Source organism: Rhinopithecus bieti, unplaced genomic scaffold (genome assembly GCF_001698545.2).
Source record: "Rhinopithecus bieti isolate Rb0 unplaced genomic scaffold, ASM169854v2 scaffold_68671, whole genome shotgun sequence".
Taxonomy (NCBI): Eukaryota; Metazoa; Chordata; class Mammalia; order Primates; family Cercopithecidae; genus Rhinopithecus; species Rhinopithecus bieti.
The window spans coordinates 103,564-118,669 of NW_016827678.1; the positions used below are offsets into that span (position 1 = coordinate 103,564).

Here is a 15,106-nt window from a genome sequence, read left to right on the forward strand (position 1 = left end):
ATGTTAAGGTAGCATGTGATGTGGGGACTTACTTCTAGAGTGATAGATTCAGGATATTCCTGGGAAGGTGAGTATGATTTTATAAAAGGCGGCGGAATCAACTTGTGCTTGCTGCAATCTGTCTCTGTGATCTGGTATGTTCAATCCACATCGGGGAAATTAAGGCAGTTTGTTGAGGGAGGGAAGTATAGTGTACGTAACAAGGAGTATGGACCTAGATAGACACTATGAACTTAGAAACTATGTGTCTGTGTTCATAACATAGTGTCTAACAGAGTCTCTCTCCTCCAAATAATTCTAATAATGCATCTCTTTCTAAAACATGGACTGATCAAGTCACTAATCTTCTTAAAAACCCTTTATGACTCTTCTTTGACAAGATGAAATTCAAACTACTCAGTATGGCACTTATTATTTTCTAAAGTTAGCCCCAGCTTCTCTTTCCAGTCTCCTCATCTGCCATCTCCCCTAAATACGTTTTAATTTTATCATGCAGCCAATCTAGAGTGGCTCCAAAGACTCCATGAACTAATACTTTTAGTATCTTGTTACAAGCTGTTCCCCATCTTCCAAGAACCTCTCTCCCCTTTTTCTAGCAGGAAAATGCCAATTGAGTTGGAAAAGTCCAACTCAAATGATATGTCCTCTTATGAAGATTTCAATGGCCACTGGCATTATTTGCCAAACCATATCCTCTCTTTTTCAATTCATGTTTACATAGTACTCTGCAACTGAATCTCTTGAGGATTAATATATTTTCTAGATCTCTATCACATTGTATTATCATTTGTTGATTGGTTAATTTTACCTGCTACAATTAGCTCCTTGTGGAAAGGAGCTATGTTTTATTAATTTTTGTCTCCCAATAATTTAATAGGACCTTGCCTATGGTAGGTTATATATGCTAGGTGAATAAATGCCTAGAGGATTGATTTGAATCCAAATGTAAGAAATGGATTATTGATAATGACTCAGAATAGAAAACTGCTACATGATATGCTAAGGTTGCATGAATATGTATACTTTCCAGGTAAATCTGCATTGCACTCACATTCAATGTTTTCAGAAAAAAAGTAGTGTATTTATATAACCATCGTTAAGTAACCAGTAACCACATATATTTGCTGCTAACTCTTGAATAAGTCCATTAATACTTTTTAAGGACCAGGGTACTTCTGTGGAGTTTATATTTTCTTTACAAATACTGGTTAGGGAAGCTTGCCCTGTTCAGATAACACATTTATGCCGGTTCACTGTCCATCATAAGTAGCTAATTTCAATATACAAAGAAATTGATGAATTCACTCAATAATTTATAATTTCTTAGAAGTCCAAGACTGTTTCTTTGTACTGGGAGGCACTCTTTCAAATTAACTGCTTTCTTATCATTTAATAAATCCTGAGATTAAGGCATAAATTCTATTATTTACAGGACTCTAAAAATGTTAATAGGCACATTAGACCCAGAAGACCTTAGCAAATAAGATCTTAGCAAATAAAAAAAGATACCTTTTACCTGTCACAGACAGCACAGTGTTGCTGATGGAAAATATCTGGCACATTGAAAGAAAACAACCTACCCTCTTAACCATAAAAATCTGCCTCATCATCCTGTTAGAATTTTAAACAAGATTGCTAGCTGGTTTGATTCAATCAGGTAACTAACTGAATTCTCATTTCAAAGACTTGAGTTGTATAAACAAGACACAGAAACAGATAAAGGAATCAGAGTTTTAACTAGCAAGAGATATATAAAATGACTCAACTTTGTAATGAGAGGCAGTGAAGTTTGGGGAGGAAGAGCTTCAGGCTCAGAAGGCAGATATAGATCTGGGCTCAGGTCCTGACTTTGCCATATTAGCTGTCTGACCCTGGGAACATCACTTAACTTCTTTCAGCTTCAATCTCTTTATTTGCAAACTGGGATTAAGGTTGAACGCATCTTAGCGTTGGAAAGTATTAAATAATTTATGTAAAGTATTCATCAGAGTTTCAGGCACAAAGAACTAAAATGTTAGTAGTATTATCCTTCACTGTTAACATTAAATCTTTATTTTGAATCTAGATGCAAAACTAGATGATTTCAAGTACCTTCAAAGATTTCATCACTAACCTTAATTCTCCATAATCTATTTTCTTCATTGACCAACTCATCCACATAAATGGAACCATTAACAAACAGAATGTTCAAGTCAAAAAAAAGTATAAATTATGGTAGATTCATCTCTTTCCCTCAGCCCATGGATTCAATAGCAAATCCTACTGATTTTACCATAAACCACCTATTATTACTGCAATCCTCATTGTCTAATAAACCATCCTCTCTTGCCTAGACATTTATATTCACTTTCCAGTTGGGTCTGTCTTCCTTGTCCATAGGCCTCTCCAATTTTTCTTTACAAGACCGAGAGAAGCAGGAACCGACCCTCAAAGGCTTTTATTTTTTACTTAATACTGCATTCAAGCTCCTCCCATGACCTGAAAGATGCTTGCCTTCTTCTCCTAGCTCTGCCTAACTCCTACACACTAAACTTGAGCCACGATGACCTTCTTTTAGTTACTAAAACACATGCCCTTATTAAATGGCTGGATCTTTTACATTAAGTCTCAATTTAATAATCAATTCCTGAAAGAAGGTTTTCTTAATCAAAATGTCTATGTATCACTCTATCACCCATTTGCTCTGTTATTCTCTTTCCCGGCAAACTGTCAGTTCCTTGCATAGTTCTTATGTAACCTATGATGTAATTATTTGATTTCTCCACCAGTCTATAATCTTGCTGAGGTCAGGAAATAAGTTTATTTTGTGTTAACCACCATATACCTGGTATATAGCATTAAAATATTTATTAAAAGTCTGAATCAATCAAAATTTTATTGCATGTCTACCACACGGCAGATGCTTTTTGATATAATTATGAGGCTTAATAATATACAGTAACTGCACTCAAGGAACAATCAACCTATTAGAGAACTGCTCCTGTTGAGGTTTGGGGTGATAATTATGGACCATGTCAGGAAATTAAAACTTTAAAAACTCTACTCTCTTGAAGCTTGGTGGAGGATTCAGGCAAGCTCCAAGATCAACGATTTTTTATCATGCTTATTGGAATATTCCCAATACCTAAAATAGGCCTTGTACAAGGCAGATGATGCGTCAATATTTATAGCATGAGCCATGCCCCACAGCTGAGAACCACTTTCCCAGCAAATCAACCATGTTACAAGATAGTAAAACTATAAACATTTCTTAATATAACAAGATATGATATGGAATCCTAAGAAAGGCTTAACATATATGACAAATCTCTTATTTAAAACACTAAAACATTGGATATGTTCATATCTATGTGTTTCTTCTTCATATAGGAAGCTTGGTGAAATGTCAAGATCTACAAAATAGAAAGAGGTTAAACAAAAGCAGATGGAAGAGATCTGATTATTCTCTCCACTGCTTCACAAAGGTGTGGGGATGAGTTAGAGGGTCTCCTTCCTTTCTTGGGAAGTTATATCGAAATCATCGAGGGCCTGCTCAAACTTGTTCATTTGACCCTCAAGCCTCCAGAGAAAAGTGTTAACATAGTGAGCTACCTTTCCTGTATCCAAACATTTGCATGGCAACACCTACAGAATTTTACCTCATTCACACGCAGAGTCATCACTGTCATTAGGAAATACGGCCCTGAAATAGATTAAATATATTTGTATCCAAAAGGTGGACAACTTGCATGGCTAATTTAAAATAGCAGATAAACCAAAGAGATTTAACATTACTGCTGACACATAATAGTAAATACTGTGTTTTAAGTGTTCTCATTACGCTTAAATTATGATTGAGTTAAAATTAAAAATAACTTAAACATTCTAAGCCAGTTTCTCTTCCCAGTAACACTATCTTTTTTTAATGACTAGCTTTACAACCTTATCATTACTTGAGACTGTTTTATGAACTGTAAATAATTTTTAAAAATTTAGCTAAATTTTATTAACATTTTAAAAGTCTCTGTTTCCTCTGGAAAAATTGTAATAATTTCCATCTTGCAATATAGTTGGAAAGAATATATGATACACAATAATTGATCATTTATTTCTTAAACACTGCTCCCATTATATCATTGCATTTGCCATCTATTTCCTCGTTTTGAGTCCAAAATTTCTGACTCCCTCCCAAGATTGTTCGTGATCTACCTCTACATTATTTATATTCATTTGTTCTTCTTTCATTAAATATACATTTAACACTTAATACATGAGCTCTTTTCAATAAAAGCATGACACAACAAATATAAGCTTCTCTTTAAAAGGGAGCCCCGTTTAAATTAAGGTGATACTCTGAAGCAAATTACTTGGACCTAAAAGTATTCCCTTAATTCAGGAACTACCATCTGGCTTCTGATATGGAAATGAAATTGACAACCAGGTAAAGGGAAGAGCACATCTGCTGAGTAGTCAACCAAGGCAAAGTTGGCAAACAATTTTAAAGGAGAGCAAGATCTTTTCTCTACCATAGGGATACCTTTCATCCTAATCAATGTAAAAAGATAGAACTTTTTTTGCTGTTAGCTTTCTTCTACAGTTTCTCTCCAGGATCTTATCTGACATTTCATCTAAGTCTCTATGTCTATGTAGGCCTCAAGCCTGGTGAGTCATAATTTTAGATGACCATGAGAAATCATAAAGCATGGCCAGCACAGGAGATAGTTATTTGAACATTGTTAGAAAAAAAACTGAATGTTCCTGGTCTTGAATTTCCATGAGTTAGCTTCATTAGGGTATCATTGTCGGTTTCTCTTTCTGTTTCTCATTCTCATTTGATGATGAATTACAGGAAAAGGAAAGAGCCTGCTCAGGTCAGTATTTTGGGTCTGACAGGCTACAACAGGGCAGTGGGTATGGAGGAGAGGGAAGACTTCAGTCTTCTGTCTGTCTTGCCTAAAGTTGTACACCTGACACCAGGGGGAAAACCTGAAATTATCCAGTTGGAGAGTGATGAGAGTTGGGAATAAGACTAATTTAGAACAAGGTTTCTAAATCTCAGCACTGTTGACATTTTGGGCCAGATAATTAAAAATTCTATGCTGTGTAGGGCTGTCTGTTGCGCTGTAGGATGCGGAGCAGCATCCGAGGCCTCTCTCACTATTATCAGTAGCATTCCCCTCCACCCCCGCCCCAACCACCAGTGGTAACAATAAAAAAAAAGTCTACAGACATGGCCAAATGTCCCTGGGAACTGGAATGGACACAAATGTATCTTCAGTTGAGAACCTGATTTAGAATAATGAAAACCTTGTGACTATACACTTAAGTATATGCAACTGTATGTGCAATTCAGTTCTAATCAATAATAAAACTATTTCATTCTTCATCTGTGTGATTTCCATGTCTATCTTTCAGTTGGTCATGAAGTTGGAGAGGGAAGGGGACAAGTGTTATTCTTACCTCTCCAAATCTCTTACCAATATTAATTACTTAAAATGCAACTAATATATTAAGTTTAAAAAAATTATTTTCTCTCATAGCTCCATTCTCTGATACTCTATTTATTTTAGAATAATTTGTATTTGAGACAGAATCTTAGCCTATGATCCATTTTTTTAAATAGATTTAAGAACAAAAGTCTTCTTGACTGTTTTTAAAACATAAAATGCATCACTTTGTTATTCCTTTGACACTCTCAAAATCATACTTACTACTTACTGTCTGGTGAATATACTGTAGCCATTCCTACATAGGAACCCTTCACATTTTCACATGTCCTTCAAAAAACACAAACAAGGCCAACAAAAAACAACAAAAACAGGAAAAGAAATCTCTAAAAGCAGTTTAACTCCTAACTTCTTGATGAATTACATAACTAATAAACTTGTTGAATCTTTCAAGTTTATATAATGATGAAAACTAAGTCCTAGAAAGAGATGATTTGTCTAAGGTCACAAAGCCAACTAATAGTATGACTAAAACTAAAGCCTCACCCTCCTAAATTCCAATTTAATAATTTTATCATTTAATGATTGGATAACTATGGTCACATCTCCATTTTCTAAAGTATTATAGCATTTATGATACACTGCCTATAATATGACTTAATAATAGCATGACTTTTATTGTTTAGGTTCTTTTTCCTTCTAATTTTCCCATGTATTTATTTTTTCTCCTCTAATAGTTATAAGTTCTATGAGGACAAGAAACATATCAAAATCTCTGTTGTATTACTCCAAAAGCCTTCTTATTAGGCACATTTGAGGGCCAAATAAGTCTGTACTGATTGTCTTCCAGATACTAGAAAAAAGTAGCCCAGGGACATAATGAATGACATAAGAATAACATCTCCATAGGAATTTTGAAATTTTAGATCACTTACAAAGTAAAATTTGGTATAGAGAACTAAAATATGATTTTCTATTTGTGCATCTGTATATGCACTGTAAATAATGGATGACTTGTATTTACTCACTTCATCCTCCCAACATCCATATTACTTTTCTCAATATGCTGATAAAGGGACAGAAGCAGGACAGAGAGTCCAAGAAGCATGCCAAAGTTACACAACTAGCAAAAAGTTAATAGTCAAAAGGTTAATACGAAAAGTTCATTGTCAAGAGTTGAAAACATTCATGTGATTCACAAATGATGATCGTCTATACACATCTATTGCCAAGGCTAGTAATTTGTTTTCCGTGTGTTGTTTGGTCTTCATAACAGAAATTAGTGCCAAGAACAAATAAACATGTGTTTGAATTTCTGTACTCATTTTCCTTTTCACAGAGATATGGTATAAGTGTAATTTTATAAATTGCTATCTCAATAGACCAAAATATTATTAACAGATATTAGCATAAACAAAATCATGTTTCATGAAATTAATAATTTTTCTCCTTCACTACAGTTGCTTGAAATCTAATCTTAAGCATGGGGGAAAGAGGCAAACTATAAATATCCAACAAATTATATTAAATATCAAAAGTTGTGTGAGGGGGAGGGTGGATTGAGAGATAGGGAAAGAAAACAGAGCATAGGCTTAGGTAATAAATTTGCAAGATCGATATAATACGTATTTTATATTGGCATGAGGTAAAATATATAGAGTACATCAACATCTCAATTATCTTTTACAAGTAGGTAGTTTACATGTTATTATTTCTCCTCATTTGTTCTCTGCCAATTTAAAAAGAAAGAACACAAGTTTCAGGATATTGACAAAATTTCTTCTGAATCTGATTAAGGTTCATAAAGGAGAAATAAAGATAAATTTAAAGAGACCATTAGTGGTTGCTGTGCAGCACTGTGCCAATAGTTGTAGGCTTTGTTTTAATAAATACATTACCTTCGGTCTTATAATGTTGAAAAAAATCACATTTGTTCAAAAGCTGTAACAACAAGAATCCACAGAGTTACCAGGCATAAATCATTCTACGTCATCCTGTGAAGCACAGTGATTCTAGAAAGAACTATTTCATCCTTCATGGGCCACATCAAAGCAGATGGACAAAGTCCTGTGAGTTTTGATTATCCCCAGAACAAAATAAAAATTACAATTCATGGTTTAATTCCATCTCATTATGGCTTTTAAATTTATGATTCCCCTTGATAACAATGGAAAACTACTTGATCAACCAAAAGAAACTTTTGCTTCATGCTTCCTTTATTTTAGCATTCTTGTATTTTAAATATGTAGATCAATAATTTAAATTTAATGCCATCATGTACATATTTTGGATGCAGGGCACAGTCATGGAAGTTCTCACACAGATTGCCAAAGGGTACCAACAAATAAGAGAAGTGAATTAAAAGATCAAAAAGCTTTAAAAAGGAATCACTACTCACAATGTTCATCAGGGTCAGGAGGTAGTTTTGGACATGCTCTTTGCCATGGAAACGGACCACAGAGTCATCCACTCCCAGCAGTACCTCTATGTTGTAATCGTTTTCTCCCGCGTGTCTGCGGTGTCTCATTGTTTCATTCAGTTGCTGGTGGATGTTGCCATAAAGAGTACCTAGATCATCAAGGCCTTCCAGGTCCGACTCTATTAAGAAAGAAAAGGAACCAGGAATTTCAGTTTCCCCAACGGGCCTTCCAATAACTTCTTAGAAAAAAAGAATCTTCTCAGGGGCCTATCAGCGTCATTCATAATCACCGAGATGCTACTTTTCAGTTTATTCCTTAAATAATATGCATATGCATATGACCAGACAGACCTGCTACAAATTCAACATAGAAAAGCAACACTGAGGGTAAAATCATATTATTATACAGGGAGCGGTGCCATCATGGCAGACTGACTATTCTGTAAGGATAGAAGTGGCTCAATTTTTCTCCCAGCAAAGAGCCAAGGCAGTGGGGGTGTAGAATACAGGCTGGCTATGTAGTTATTAAATAAATTGACATTACAAATAAAAAGAACTCCAGTATGTTTACAATGATTAAGTTACTATAACCATGGAGTATAGAATTTGTGTCACATAAATTTAAATTGCTCCTCTTTCAGTAACCTTAATTTAAAAATCAAATTATAGCATGGCAACACAACAGCATCTAGTAATATGATTATCAGTCACCATGTATTGCTTTATTTCTTCTGAGTATGGTTTTCTAGCGAATGCTGCTAGTGAAGAAGTGGATATACAGGGTATATACTATAAACATATGTGTGTGTGTGTGTATGTGTGTGTAGATAAGATAGTATATAATATACAGGGTACATATTATATACATATGCCAATAAAATATACATATATGTGTGTATGCAGGGATACACAGGAAAACTTTAGTGCTCCACATTTGTACTAGCCATCATTTGGATGGCAAGTCATTTCAGCTGCTATTTATCTAAATCTGAGATATCAAAGTAAGAAGTCAGTCAGAAAATAACTTATATTCAAAGAAAATTAAAAGTAAAAATAATTTCTTATTTAATGCAGTTCAAGAAACTTACATTTTTTTACTTTCCAAATGAACATTTCGCACACACGTACACACACATACACACACATATACATACACACATGCCTATATACATGGAAAGAAAAAGTGAGAGAGACATCATCAGGTTTTAATGACCTCAGTTACCTGTTTTCAGATGACCGTATTTTTTGAGAGAAAAGTTTTAGTGAATTAAAAAATAAAATCTATCATTTTGATTAAAATTAGAGATTATTCAAAACTGCTGGTACATAAAAACAAAAAATATATTAATCTCCATTTCAAGTATATAAAACTCGGAAAGGATTTTATTTTATAAACTGCCTTGATGTCTAAAACAACCACATATCTAAAAACAAGTTTGACAGAACCAGCTCTGACTCATGCTTTATGTGATGGTTTATTTCTTGCGGCACTGGGGCTTGTTAGTCATTTGAGTCAGCATCTAACATTAATAAATAGGTATTCTCCTTTCCGCCTTTGTGGCTTTAATAAAATTAAGATGGGGAAAAAATAGGTGTCTCTTGGCCAGGAAGATTGATGACCAAGCCCTAGCCACAAAGGATTAGAAGTAGTGAAAGTACAGATCCTACTCACACTCTTTCTACCTTTAAAAAATATACAGAAACACCAACACCCTCCCTTACAAGTAGGGGGACACGCTCTGAATGTGACTACTCAGGTTTAAAAGCTCTACTTTAATTCACTTTGACCTAAGCCCAACTGCTAGCTCATTAGCTGGGAAAATTCTCCTCACCAAGGAATTACTTTGGCTCCACAATACATAAATAACTCTCACCATCATCCACATCAAACAGAAAGCTTTCCTCAAAAGTTTTCAAGAGCTGCAAACCCTCACTGAGGTCGAGAGACGACTACACCTGCAAATAGCTTTACTATTCAACCTCAAGTCTTTTTCACACACTTGAGAATGTGAAAGGTTGTGATAGCTAGTGTACAAATATAGGGAATTCAGACATGAGCTCTCAATTCTAAAAATGGCTCTTTTTGGCAGAACGCTCAGAGAAAATGTCCAATGGAAATATAACAGCAATGTTATTATATCATGAAGCCTGATGTGTGAATGAAGTAGGCTGAATACTTATTTCAGAAAGGCAGTTCATTCTGCTTTAATACACCTTTGGTTTGGCCTTTGCAAGTCTCTTTAAATAGGTAGTTTTCTGGTAAGGAAACAGAATCTCTCTTTTTATTGCATAAGAAACCTGGGAAAGAAGAAGGAAGCCTTTGAAAATCAAGAATAATTTGTCCCTACTTTCCTCCATGCTGGGCAGTGTTCTTTCCATGTTTCCTAAAATGCACAATATCAAATATTTCAAAGAAAGACAGTAGGATAGCTTCTGGCACTTTTTACTTATACTCATCATTATAATTACAGACAGCTCTGAGGCTGTGAAATATCTTCATTCATAATGAATTTGTCTTAGTAAAACTGCAAAATTATGGCAAAGCTATGACAATAATAGAAACTGACATAGTTGACTCCATCTTGCTTCTAACCTCCAAGCTGTTCTTGGTTATTTCTGGGCATAGGTCAAACTAACTGAGAGGAATTTAGTTTGCAGGTTAACTTTAAAGCAAGGATGACCATAGCCCTTCCCACAACTAAACTGCCTTTGTAAAACTAATGAAAGGCCACTACGTTAGGATTATGAATGAGGTATGAATTCTTTTAAGATACAGGCATAACAAAATGATAAACTGCTATTGTTCCAGAGGTCACAAGATGGGAAACTTCCCCAATTACTTCTTTGTTTTGTTCTGTTTTGTTTTAGACAGAGTCTCGTTCTGTCACCCAGGCTGGAGTGCAGTGGTGTGATATCGGCTCACTGCAACCTCTCCCTCCCTGGTTCAAGTGATTCTTGTGCCTCAACCTCCCAAGTAGCTGGAATTACAGGCACACACCACCATGCCCAACTAATTTTTTTTTTTTTTTTGTATTTTTAGTAGAGACAGGGTTTCACGCATTGGTCAGGCTGGTCTCAAACTCCTGACCTCAGCGATCTGCCTGCCTCAGCCTCCCAAACTGCTGAGATTACAGGTGTGAGCCACCACACCTGGCCCCAATTACTTCTGTAGATAGCACCACTATTGTGGAACCTAAGACTGATCTTTTGAGATATTTTTCAGCCTGTGCATTCTGGCAACCTACTGACCCCACCCAAATGCATGACTCATGACTCAGCTGGTACTGTAGGGACTCAGCATATGATGACCATTTTCCAACACCTATTGAAGCGGCATTGTTGTCTGGGGTAAAGACCCGAGGTTTGTCATCTTGCACCAAGGAAATTCAGTATGTGGACACACACAAGAAGTGGGTTTAGGAACAGACGTTTAATAGGCAAAAGAAAGAAAAAGCAGAACAGCTCTCTCTCCTGTGAGAGAGATCACCCAAATGGGGTTTCCAGCCCCCAGCAGAGTACACTGGATTTTATAGACAGGCTGGAGGTAGTAATGTCTGGTTTTCATAGGGCCCACAGATTAGGTGGACCAGGTGTGACAATTACATAGCATTCGGGGAAGCTGGCCGTCCCACCCTAATCTTACTATTCAAATGGGCTTTCCACTTGGCCAGTGCCATGTTCTCTCCTCCTTACTGTACATGTGGCTGGCAAAGAGAAGGGAAGATGGAGCTGCCATGTTGGACATGCCTAGCCCCCAGGTACCCCCTTTTTCTATTGGCACAACTGCCAGCGTTCACCTAGCAAGTTTCTAGCTTGCCTTTCTATGTCTGCAGCTCGATTTTACAGGCTGCTCTTTGTTAGAAAAAAAAATGATTTGGGGCTACTTTTCATTAAAAGAAAAATGTTACCAAGAACTTCCCTACCCTCACTATCCACCTAAATAATTTCTTCTTTACTCCTATATCACTATGATCGTGTCTCCAAACAATCAGCAGCATCCATTCCTTAGTCCCCTGCCTACCAAAATATCTTTGAAAAACCCTAACCGCTGAGCCTTTAGGGAGACGGATTTGAGTAATAACTCCACTTGCCATGTGGCTTAAATGGTGCTAGCTGAGTCGGGCAGCAGAGAGTGACTTATGTGACAACAGAATTAGCAGAAAAAAGGAAAATCCAGGTTACAGAGAACTTTCTAACAGGTGTGTTCTCAACTGAGCATTCAAAAGGAAAAAAAAAAAAAGGCCCTGCAAGAGGCAGAGCAGTGTTATTAATCTCATGCTTCATTCCAAAAGGATGATGCTCACAGTGCTTTTTAAGCTTCTCAGAAATATCAAAGGCAATCCCCTCTTAGTTCTTAGAGTGAGTTTTCTTTTTTAAAACTTTTGGGAAAAGTATGTTTCTGAAGTTTACCTTAGAAATTACTGATGTACATTAATTACTATTTTGGAAACATTTTAATTGTATCCTTTTGTGCACTCCCTCGTTTCCCAATTGCTGTATATGAATTTGCAGAAGTGATCATTTTACTATAAGGCCTATTTTATCAGAATGAATTTTTGAGGGGAATATAGATGTTCAATCAAGTAACAATAAAATTGTCATTTTAGTGTTAAGTATAGGATTATCAGTGTTAAATCAGAATTTTGAACTTACTAGACAGAAAAAGTAGAATATAACTTTCTTTGCTGATTATGGACACTAAGGCTTGAAACATTTTTAGGAGAATGACATGTTCATATGCTTAATCATATTTATAGGAAATCAAAGTATAGGATTAGTGAAATTGCTCCCCACCCCAGAAAAAAAAAATTCCTATGGTCTAAAAAAGGACAGGAGATGAAGGTAAAATTAGAAAGGTACAAGTTCTGAATGTAATACAAATACATTCAGGGTTGGAACACAATTATAAGCATACTGTGATAAAACCATCTACCCAATATTCATTCTTTCTTCCCTAAGGAGCAGAATGTTAATGTTATTTGAAATAATAATAAACCCAGCAAAAAGTCACTCCAATCTCCCTGTGACCAAGGGTTACATGTGACTAAGTATAAGCCAATTAGATCTAAGCAGAAGTATTGCTTATATCTTGATGCTTATGGCTCCTCAAACGAAGACAATTCATTCCAGCAGGTGCACACTCCTTTGGCCCTCCATTCAATCACTCAATATTCCCTTCTGCTTCCTAGAATGTGGACATGATGTCTGCAGCTCTATGGGGTGATCTTAGGATCAAGGGACATGCTGAATAGAGGAGGGTCTGACACTTTAAAGGAGTGTGACTCTTCAGTGACTGTAGACTCACCATATCAGCCCCGGATTACCTAAAAACAAGCTTCATTACATATTAGAGGTAACACTTCCATCATGTTTAGGTTACCCTTCTAATGAGTTTTCTCTTGTATGCCACTGAATCTAGTCCTAACATACATGACACTAACAAATTTTAATGTTGTTGACTAGGTTCTCTCAGTACTCTTACTCCCTATGAGAATGCAAGCCAATTTTCATGTGAATAAGTGAAGAATAAAATAAGATTCATGTTACCAAAATGTACCATAGTAGCATTCTTTGTAGTGCATCATTTCAGAAAATGAGAAAGCATCATATTGTTTTACAGTAAACAATTAATACAGAATGAGGCTCTATGTAAAAATCTTGCCTTCTTCGTGAACAGAATACTGTTATGAAACGAAGTAACTGGAATACTACAGGCTGGATTCTGGATTTTCCAAGAGTAGGTGGAGATCCTATAATCAGAGCTAAAAATAAGTGTAAATTCCAACAAATGTCGGCTGTCAACATCAGAAGCAGTGAGCAGTTAACTTAAATAATTGTGTTAACCTGTTTGTATCATCTAATAGTGATTTTTAATTGACATCTTTTTAAAAAAAAATTTAAATTAAAGTTATCACTTCCTAAAAGGATACAGGAACAGCATCTCTACATATGTGGAGGCACTGTTCTACCAAGATATAACATGTTTCAGTGAAACGGAGCTCTGTCCTTCACAAACTGAGAAATTCCATAATGACAGTTCAAACAACTATATTCAGGCCAATTTATGATGTCAATTCAAAAGTTTCACTAAGTAACTGTTGCTTTTATTTTTTTAAAGACATAACCATTGAGTGAATGTTAGTTTCCATTATTTCTTTTCCCCGAAAGTTGTAATTCTAAAATACACATGTTTGCTTTTGTTTTTACTGACTACTTTATGGAATAACATGACATTTTTTAGATGGGAAACTTCTTACCTTTTAAGGAAAAAATGTTTTAATGCTTTGGGTTTGTGATTATTAGCAAATGAAATTTTAAAAGTCACTTTAATATCCAAAATATGAACTCTGATTTGCAATAAATATCTTTTATATGTCAGCTAGAATGTTTCTAACTGCAAATCAAGAAAATTTAAAGTGTCTTCAGCAATAAGTAAACATACTAGTTCATGTAACCAAGAGTTTGAGGTACGGTGATTCCTGGTTAATCCATCAATAGGTCATCAAGGATTCAATTCTTTTCATCTTTCCATATCCTGCCATTCTTGGTGTACAAACTTGATCTTCAAATTAGCTCCTAAAAATGGCTACACGAATTCTAGCATCAAAGTCATGTCCAACAGATTGTGTCTTCCTATATTACTTTCTTAGGAACAGGTAAAAACCTTTCCTGGAAACCCTCTGGTAACATTTAACTCCATGTTTCAGTGGCCAGAATTGAATCACAGGGGTTTGAAATAAAAGAGAAGGAAACAAATATTGTACAGGTTACCCACCTTGCTGAAATCTTTTTCAGATCTTCCTTTTCCCTCATCCCTTAGTAACAGTCTTCCACTGGTATCTGTTACACTTAGTTTTCATTAATGCATTTCATGTTTATTTTCTTCTATTATAATTTATTTGTCTAGAGACAACTTCTGCATTCTCTTGGCCTCAATATGTTTTGAAAGATACAGTCCTTCATTTCCATAGTAGTGGATTCTCATAATTGTCACTCATTCAGTCCCATTGCAACCATTTAATTTGATTTCAGTGGTTTATTGCTGAAACATTTGGGTGTGGGCAAGGTTGTCAGATAAAATACAATATTCTTTGTTAAATTAAAATCTAAGATAAACAACAGTATTTTTACTATAGATATCTCACAGATATTGCATAAGACATACTTAATACTAAAAACCTACTCATTGTTATATCTGAGATGCAAATTCAAATGAGAATTCTATAGTTTTATTTGCAAAATCCAGCGACTCTATGTGTGG

At 35.4% G+C, this 15,106-nt stretch overlaps 1 protein-coding gene across 1 annotated transcript in view; it reads right to left on the reverse strand.

Annotated features, from left to right (window-relative positions):
- ADAMTS3 (ADAM metallopeptidase with thrombospondin type 1 motif 3) overlaps positions 1–15,106 on the reverse strand; it is a 304,823-nt gene that overhangs the window by 54,093 nt on the left and 235,624 nt on the right. The window contains exon 5 of the mRNA XM_017864072.1: positions 7,825–8,024. Within this exon, the coding sequence (XP_017719561.1) occupies positions 7,825–8,024 (200 nt within the window). The remainder of the gene's footprint in view (positions 1–7,824; positions 8,025–15,106) is intronic.